At 39.2% G+C, this 9,755-nt stretch overlaps 1 protein-coding gene across 1 annotated transcript in view; it reads left to right on the forward strand.

Moving 5' to 3' along the window:
• The window catches only part of ANK2 (ankyrin 2), a gene marked incomplete at its 3' end in the record, with an annotated part of 233,445 nt that overhangs the window by 107,175 nt on the left and 116,515 nt on the right, over positions 1-9,755 (forward strand). Inside the window, exons 10-13 of the mRNA XM_029913507.1 lie at positions 1,554-1,652; positions 4,932-5,129; positions 7,759-7,857; positions 8,014-8,112. Coding sequence (XP_029769367.1) covers positions 1,554-1,652; positions 4,932-5,129; positions 7,759-7,857; positions 8,014-8,112 — 495 coding nt within the window. The remainder of the gene's footprint in view (positions 1-1,553; positions 1,653-4,931; positions 5,130-7,758; positions 7,858-8,013; positions 8,113-9,755) is intronic.

Consider the following 9,755-nt stretch of genomic DNA (forward strand, 5'->3'; position numbering starts at 1 on the left):
TGAGTCCCTGTATCGGGGGAGGTGTGGGCATCAGTGCAGCCAGTGGGTTGCCATGCTGAAGCCACATTTATTTGACAAATAAAATTTGCAGAATTTTAAAATATTGTGTGAAGAATTTTTAATGTTTTGGCACAGAATTCCCTCAGAAGTAAATATATCAAGCAAGTCAATCGGTGTCACAATGGTGTATTCTATTACTTTAAATTCAAAGAAAACATCTCAATTACACATCTGTATTGAACATGCATTGAGTGCTCATCTGAGTGCATGTATAGTAATACAGCATTGCGGTTTGTTAAGGTTAAAATTCTCTATATTTGGGTTTCTTTTTATATCTTATGTGATTTTCTTGTTTCTGTCATTCAGCACTGATATTTTATTCTTTTTCATCATCTTTCCCCCCCCCCTTGCATTTGCTTGCATTTGCTATCTCTTTCTCTCTCAGGGAAGGACCAGACAGTAGTAGCATTATCTAGAATGCACTTTCCTTTCTAAGTGTTTCATTGACCCATCTTTCTCTAACACTGCTTTGTTCAGTGACCGAGCAGCCTGAGCACGTGTTTTGGGACAGGGTGGTCTTCTACAATGGAGGGAAAATTTCAGAGATGGTGCTGTCACAGCCAGGGCCAGCTCCAGGTTTTCTGCTGCCCCAAGCGGCGGAAGTTAAAAAAAAAAAAAAGTCTACCAGTGGCACTTCGGCGGCAGCTCAATCGCGCCGCTCCATTCTTCGGCGGCAGTTCGGCGGTGGGCCCTTTACTCCCTCTCTTCCTCTTCGGCAGCACTTCAGCAGGAGCTCAAAGAGGAAGAGAGCGACTGAGGGACCCGCTGCCGAATTCCCGCCGAAGACCCAGACATGCTGCCCCACTAACAGATGGAGTGCCGCCCCTATGTATTGGCCACCCCAGGCACCTGATTCCTTCGCTGGTGCCTGGAGCTGGCCCTGGTCACAGCAAGTTTAGCAAAGGATTATTAGATCTTGCTTGTCATTGAGCCTCGGAAGGAAGAGTCTTTTCTCTGTTGGTTTCTCTCCTCCACTCAAAGTCTTTCCTCTCCTCCTACTTGTTAGAAATTTTCTGGCATAATTTCCTGGCATGGATGTTTACTATTTCATCCCTGTATCAAAAGCAATTAAAGCACTGTGGTTGATTAGCTGAGCATCCTTCGGCCATCACACAGTATTCAGGGAGAGGCAGCACAATTTCAAAGCCACGCGGGGAGTGAGGGGAGGGCAGGAGATGCATGCATGCAATCTCTTCTTTGATAATGGGTTTGCACACTCAATGTTTTTCCTCTCCACCATTCTCAGGGTGTAACCCAGAATGTCCTTCACTGATGCAAGGGTGAGCTGGGGGTAAAGCTTTATTCTACTAAGTCAGTTTCATCTAGACATTAATAAAAGGGATAGCTTTTGCTGAAGGTTTGCAAGATTTGCAGGTGCTCAGCACCCACTCAGTATCAGGAACTTGTGGGCTAGATTTCTGAATGTTTGTTCCATAGACAGCAGTAAGATGGGCAGTCTGGATATATGTTTAACGCTTTCCTTTTGCTTAAAGGATGGACTGACTCCACTCCACTGTGCCGCACGAAGTGGGCATGACCAGGTTGTAGAGCTCCTCCTGGAACGGGGTGCCCCACTGCTTGCAAGGACCAAGGTGAGTATCTCATTCACAGAACAAATTAATATCAGTGACAACTCTTCAAAGTAATTACTAGGTACGCTGGAAGGGTGAGGAGGGATATAGGGACATGTCAGTAACACCACAGGAAACGCTTTAGACTGAATAAATATTTTGGATAGAGTAATCCAAAAGTAAGGTTTTTCTCTTGAAAATAGGGACTTGAACCTTCAACATAAGGAGAATTGGCATACATGAACAAAATCACTCCATTTTCTCTTAAGAGACAGGTTATGTGTGTGATATAGACCAGTACTTTTTCAGGACAAGTGGCCTGTTCTCATCCCATACAACAGGAATTAACTAACGTGGTTTCATGGAATCATAGAAGTTAGAGATGGGTCATGTATCCCATCTCTTCGGTCAGGGTAAGATCATTCCCTTTATATTGTCTGATCTTTTATCTACTTTTGTCCTTTAGTAGACTAAACAATTCCAGAGTATTCCCATTAATGAATAAATATACAACCATCAATTTTTTTTTAAATTAGTGTAATTAAGGTGAAGCCATTTAATATAAAAGCTTTCTTTATTTTGGATATTCCCTCTTCCCTTTAATCAAATTCTCTCTGGCAATCAGAGGATAGATTTCTCATCCTACATACTGCATCAAAGGCAGATGAAAACAGGTGCTGGACAACCATACTTATTAAATGATGTGAAGTGTCTGAATAGAAATGGAGAATGTCACTTTGTCTTTGTGTTCTTAAGAGATTGATATGGTCATAACAGATTGCATCCTAAATATGCTAAGCACTTTGCCGACATAGAGCTAAACAGAGTCTCCTCGCCAAAGAGTTGTCTAGAATTAATGTATTAAAATTAATTACCATTAATGTTCCTTAGTTACAGTTCAGCTAACTAGTAACTAATATTAACAGTAATTGAACACTAATTGAACTAGTAACTTAAACTAGTTACTAGTACAATTAGTATTTTCAATTACTGTTAGAAAAATTTTGACTAGCTCTAATCACCACCTTTGAAAAGCAGGTCACTTTTTTTAGGTGCCTACACGTGGATTTAGGAGACTAATTGTTGACACCTAAGTTTGAAGATATCAGTCTTGTGATCTATTTTAAATCGATACGAGTATTGGCTATTTTACATTAAAAATAGCTTACTTCTTTCATTGCCCTGGGTCTGTGGGCTGTGCCATGGACATATTTGCACTGTCTAACTTTGGATCCCTGTGAGCATCCTGTGTGGGCAGGTTATACAATGGGTGTCTGTTTAGAAGCTGGGAGGGGATGTGCAAAGGAATCCTTATGGCTTCACTGGTTCCTTTGGCCGATGTGCTCTTCGTCTGCTAGAAAGAATGGCTGCGGGATACATGCAGTGCTAATAAAATAGTAAATATAAATAAATATTAAATAATAAATGTCTTTGTGACTCCACTGCACCTCTCCCAAAATCTCTCTTGCACTGAGGAGCAAGGAGCCCCCAATGGAGCCAATGGCTGTGGCACAAAAGAAGTCCACACGTCGATTGCTGGTTTCCCAAATTTTGAACATATATGTTCCACTGAGTCAGGGCCCTCCATTATGATGAGGGAGTGGCAGGAGCTGGTCCAGGGTCTTCTAGAGATCACTCGGGCAATTGGTCTGAAGCATAGCCACAGGTGTGGCATGAAAGATCTGTACAGCGAATGGATCCTACAGAGCGCTCCATTCTCCCATCATCAATACACAATTCCATAATCATACCTGACCTGTAAAATGAAACCTGTGTTAAAGACAGCTTCCCTTCTAGTCCCCCAGCCCCAGTGGAGCTGTTCCAGATTGGAGACAGACAGATGAATGAAAAATAGAAATAAGTCACTTTGCTTCAGTTCCTTCCCATGAACTTCAATATTTTATAAATTTTTGTCTTATTTTAAAATGACATATATAATGCTGAGAGTGGTACAGCAGCCTGCCTGGCATAGCTCTACCAAGACCCCATTGTGTACATTTGTCAAGAGAGAGGTCAAAATCCCCAGCAGTTGATTAGGCTGGAGCTTTCATCCAAACCACTTGATGATCATTTCCTAAAAACTAAGCACATCAAAGTGTTGCCATATTCAGATACTAGAGCCTGATTCAGTAAACACTAGCAAATGTAGCAGGATTTTTCCTGGTAGTGAGCACTACACTTGCCTAGTAAGTGTTCTCAGGATCAGCCCTACATTTGCAAACTCTTTCATAAGTACCATTGCCCTGATTTTCAGAGGTTTGAGGCACACTCAGCTGTACTGACTTTAGTGGGAATTGTGAGTGGTCAGCACCTCTGAAAATCAGCCCACATGTCTTTTGTGTGTATGGTAACTTGCTGCTTACAGTACCATTTACAATGTTATGGCAGGGTTTATTAATAATACTCAACTAGCCTTTTTTCTGTAAACTATGCGGGAAAGCATGACTCATTTGTGTTTAATTACTAAAAGGCCTATAGAAGGTTTGTAATTGAGTTCCTTACTATTTTGTACTTTATGTATTTATTTTAACCAAGAACATAAATATGATTACAACTGTATCGTATAATTCCTTGTTGAAAGTTGTAACACAGGGTCCATGACATCTTCCCACATTGGGAAGTGGTGGAGTCTCCTTCTTTGGAGGTTTTTAAGGCCCGGCTTGACAAAGCCCTGGCTGGGATGATTTAGTTGGGAATTGGTCCTGCTTTGAGCAGGGGGTTGGACTAGATGACCTCCTGAGGTCCCTTCCAACCCTGATATTCTATGATTCTATGGGCTGTGAGAGTATCAGGTCTCATAAACTAAAAAGGGTCAGGGTTGGCCAGTATTTATTGTTGGAGACCTTGAGGGAAAATAAGATGTTCTATAGTATGTGTGTTGGTGATTAAGTAGATGCTTTTCCTTCTGAATGAATACAGACCCTATTGCCTAGCATAGGTTTGTCACAGCCTAGGGAAGCACAGTCCTGACATTAAAGATACCATGAGACTTTTCTCAAGACAATGCACTATAGCTAATTTCCATATTTGGATAACTGTATTCTGCCTGCCTACATTTTCCACACATTTGCCATGGGTTTATGGCATTCTTTTTCACTCCCTTTTACAACTGTCTGTGATGTTGTTGTGCACTGTTAGTGTTAGTGTTACATCCCATAGGTGGCTGCATTTCAGTGCTGGATGAAGTTATTCCTATACATTTCGTAAAGCACGTTTGGATTCTTCTGAATAAATGGCACTATATAATCATGAGTGATTTTTACTGGAAGTTTGATACACTTGTATTTTCTGCTGGCACAGAATGGACTCTCTCCGCTTCACATGGCTGCTCAGGGTGACCACGTGGAATGTGTCAAACATCTACTGCAGCACAAAGCTCCTGTTGATGATGTCACACTGGATTACCTGACTGCCCTACATGTTGCTGCACACTGTGGTCATTATCGTGTCACCAAGCTTCTGCTGGACAAGAGAGCAAATCCCAACGCTCGAGCCCTGGTAAACTTGCCTCACCCCTCTAATGCAACACCGCTGCAGATTGTAGATGGCCCCATCCTGCAAACACTACTGAGCATAGTGCTTACTTCTTTGAGTAGTCATATGTCAATAGGATGTAGTGCTTACTGTTGTAAACAGCAGTTACTGTTGGATGTAGGACTTCCACTTCAGTGGGTCTACTCATGATAGTAAACACTATGTTCGCTAGCAAGTGTTTGCATGATCAATTCCTGAGGCTATGCAACCGTTCTTGGAATCACAGTCATTGCTAGCTAACACTATCACACATTCCAGTGTTTTAATGCGTTTGCCATTTTGGCCTTTCACACTTTACCGCACGGTGGTGCAGTTCGTATTTGTTACAACTGTAAAAGGCTGATTGGTGTGGACGTAATACTACTTCTCGAGGTAGACTTTTTAAACTAAATTGTCCAACATTTTTGCTAGATGGCAGAAAATTAGACTTTTACACTTATTGAACTTCCATTTACCAAATATCATTAATCATAGCATGTCCAATTTTTTATTTTTCTGAAGCATAAATAAAAATATTATATTATGAATAATTCCTTGTGCTCAGGTACCTGACTATTATCCCCTAAACAGGAAGAAAAAAAATCATATTTGACTTCATGAATGTCTAAGGCCTTTAAGACTTTACAAAGAGCCTGTCAAGAACACTTTATGACCACAGCAAGGTCAACAAGATGTAGTAAAATGAACTAAATACAATAAAATTAACAATGGAAATTTCTGAAACACTACAGCTTCCCAGAAAATGAATCCAGTGATATGACACAGTATGTGAAATTTCAAGGGTATTGATTTCTTTTTGGGGAAGTTGGGAGGGTTAATTGTTGGGCTTATAATGCGAAGCTACTATCACCCTTAACTATGGAGTGGCCGTTGTTCCTCCATAATATTAATCACAATAAACATTGGTCATCATAATTAATTTATTTTATAAAGCTTCCCCGTCCTTTAAAAAGAACAGGAGAAAAGCAACTGACCAGAGCCTGGTTAAATGACATACTATAGAATTCTAATAGTTAGAGATGCCCCTTTGCAAGGGAGATGATGTTGAGGAAGACAGAGATAACCATTGGGATGTTGTAGGCAAGGTGTAAGTGTACATTTAAAAGGGAGATATAATTTCATAACTCAGATTTGTCAACAACCAGACTAGAGGGCAACTCTAGGACATCTGAGCAATGCCAGCTAGAAGCACGGACCAAGCTTGTGTTGAGCCATATCTAAGCCTAGCTATTCCAGGCTAACATTTAAAGCTATCTGGACTAGTTAATTTACTATTCTACATAGTATCTCTAGCAAGTAAAGTGATGGAATAAGCTTTATGAATAATTCATTTTGAGATAAATATTCTTGAAGCACTTAATTAGTTAATGTTTGTACAGCACTTTGAAGATATAAAGCCCTACATATGTTCTCAGTTGTTTTAATTATTGTGTTTTAAAACATATTAATGTCAACCTATAAGTAACATTTATTTTAACAGAGACTAGCTATGGAGTAACCTGTCACTCTAGCAGCTGCTCTCCTCCTCTCTCTCACCGATTAACTAGCTGTACTTCTAGTTGAGCACTAGCAATTCTGACCTTTTTCATTAGAAAAACCAATGATTATCTAACACGTTCTTGCTTTGCATTAAAAAAAAATTTGTATTTTTCAGCAAGTGTCTACTTAAAAAAGTAAACACTGTGGTCCTGATCTTTCAAGGCTTTGTTGTCCAGCCTAGGTCCCAATTCAGCATCCATCACTACTCAGCAAAGAATGTAAGCATTTGCTTAATGTTAGGCATATGCTTACGCCCCATAGACTTTAAAGGGACTTAAACATGGACTTGAAGTTAAGGATATGCTTAAGTCAAATAGGGATGTACTCATGCACATGCATAAATGCTTTGTTAAACTGGGGTCCTAGATCCTATTACCAGGAGTAGTTCCATGGAAGCGAATAGATTTCTTAATGGTAGTAAGGATTATGCTCAGTAGAAAGCGTTAGTACAAGCTGCCTCTTAGTGAATGCATGTATTCACCTGCATATAAAATATACAGTAGATATACTGCATACATTTGGACATACATAGATATAGACACATAGGTCAGAGAGTCTTTTTTAAAGGAGAATAGAAAAATGAGATGTGATCTAGGAGAAAGGCAAGCAGTTAAGTATCCTGCCCCCTATTTTTTAAATGACAGTAGATAATTTTGGAAGCATCTGTTGGTTTTTATCACCATCATCTTTTAATATATGATTTGTTTTTTCACGTGAGGCAGGCTCCACAATATATGTAAGCTGTTCCCAAATGGATGGTTTTATATTTGCTTTCTAGTATGTTCTTGACTGTCAAAAGGAGAATGTCCGTGTTTTGTTAGTTTATATGTTTTTCTCCAATATGTGGGCAGAAAGCCTTGGAGACTGTTGTGTATTAAGGAAATAGCAGCCCATTAAGATGACTTGGGGTTTTTTTTCTATATCTCAGAGCCTACTATGACTGAGGAACAATGGCGTCTGATATTCTAACACTACTGCTTGCAGTGTGCCAGCCTGGAGCTGTGTGGGAACTGTAGCTGCATGTTTTTAGCTAACAGAATTGTTTTTTGCACAGAATGGTTTTACTCCACTGCACATTGCCTGCAAGAAAAACCGCATCAAAGTCATGGAACTCCTGGTGAAATATGGGGCTTCAATCCAGGCTATAACAGAGGTAGAACAGTGTTTCAACTCCTAAAAAAACATTCCTTCTCTTCTCCCTTTTCTTCTTCTCCCTCTCTCCATATCTTCTTAGTCATGTTTTATTTAAATGAAGAAGCCCCTCAGCCCCTGTGCAGAGGAGTAAAACTGCTGTTGCTTTGTTTCACAGTCTGGCCTCACACCAATACATGTGGCTGCATTTATGGGCCACTTGAATATAGTCCTCCTCCTGCTGCAGAATGGAGCCTCTCCAGATGTCACTAACATTGTGAGTATGGCTTGGATTAGAATAATCACTGCATAAGCTCATACAGCATGGAACTGAGCTGCCATGTAGCCCAGCCAAAGGTCACATTTTAATGATTATTTATTACTAACTGAACTTCTCTGAAAAATAATCTCATATCATTCTCAAACAACCGTAAAAGCGGGAAGTTGCCTATAAAACAGGCACTTTAACCCTTACAATAGTTTTAGTGTGTTTCTCAGCAGCACTGGGATTCTGAATAGTTTCCTTACCAGGTTTATCAGGGGCACACGGAAGGGAAGATTTTGTGTTTCAGTTTTGAATACTGCAGTTTAAATCCAAAAGGATAAAAATTTTGCTGGGGTCAATGGGCACAGCTCCGTTGACTTCAATGGAGCAGCGCCATATAAACTGGCAGGGAAGTTTTAAAAATTTTAACCTAGCAGTTTAAACTAAAACTTAGAAGTTTTAAACTAAAGCTGTTCGTTTACCAGACCATGGATATATTTCCCATTTAGAAGTAATGGATTTACAATTCTAGAGAACATCACTTTTATTTTTAAAGTCCTTAAAATATGACCTTTAAGAGGTAACACCAAATGCAGGACCTGACTTGCCATGGAAATGAGTGTTTGTGTACCAAACATCCAGCTATTCTAGAATAAATGAGACCAGGGACATGTCCTGGGGTTACATTACATGTGTTTCTTATTGTTTGAGTTGTTAATATAACAACTCAAACAATAGTTACTTGTGAGTGTCTGTTTTTTAAAGCAGAATTTTACCAGTAAATAATATTTTAAAATGATAAATAGAGGTTCTGAGCTAAATTAGTTAGTAATCCATGTACTCTGGACTCACCACCTTTTCTCTACTAGAAAGGTAAACAAATCTACCAGGGGGTTCCAATAAGTATGCAATAAGAAACTAAGTCAAAAAAGGATCAGAACTGATAACAAATATTAATAAATGTTTGGATACAAAGTTTAACATTTTACAATTGTTTGTGCTTGGCAGGTGTCTTCGCTTTTACTTAGCAAAGCTCACTAATTGTTTTCAAAAGTTAAATTGCTTCACTAATGCAAGTATAGAATGATCTTTATAGAAATCTAAACCTGATAATTTGCAAAATGAAAGGCTTATTCACAAACAGAATGAAAACGTTTTTAACCGTACATTCTTCAAATTATAAGATTTTTATTTGATCAAATCCTGCAATCAAATCTTTAGGTAAAACACCGATTAGGACTGCAGGAATTTACCCATTGTCTGTTTACTAAAAATAGCTGTTGACCGTATGTAGATTTCAAAATGTATATAAACTGATGGGTTTATATAAATAAATTAACTCCCAATAAGGAAGGTTTAATTACATTATAAGTTCATCACTGTGAGTAGATTTAGGTTACTTTTTAACTATCTCAGTAAACAACAACAAAAATTGGTCCTTTTCTGGGCTTGATACATGGACTCAGCTCCTAGGTGAGAGGAGAGAAAGCCAATGCTATAGCAATTACAGATTAATCTGACAGAGTGTCAACAATAAGAGTCTTCAACTGGTAGGTATGGTCCATCCATGGTAAAAAGATGAGGCTCTTCTCTTTATACAAGATTATACAAGTCGGTGGCAAATCAAATGATACTCTGTCATCAGCAAGAGTTCA

The sequence above is a fragment of the Terrapene carolina genome, unplaced genomic scaffold (genome assembly GCF_002925995.2).
Source record: "Terrapene carolina triunguis isolate 2854851 unplaced genomic scaffold, T_m_triunguis-2.0 Scaffold706, whole genome shotgun sequence".
NCBI classification, from domain to species: Eukaryota; Metazoa; Chordata; order Testudines; family Emydidae; genus Terrapene; species Terrapene triunguis.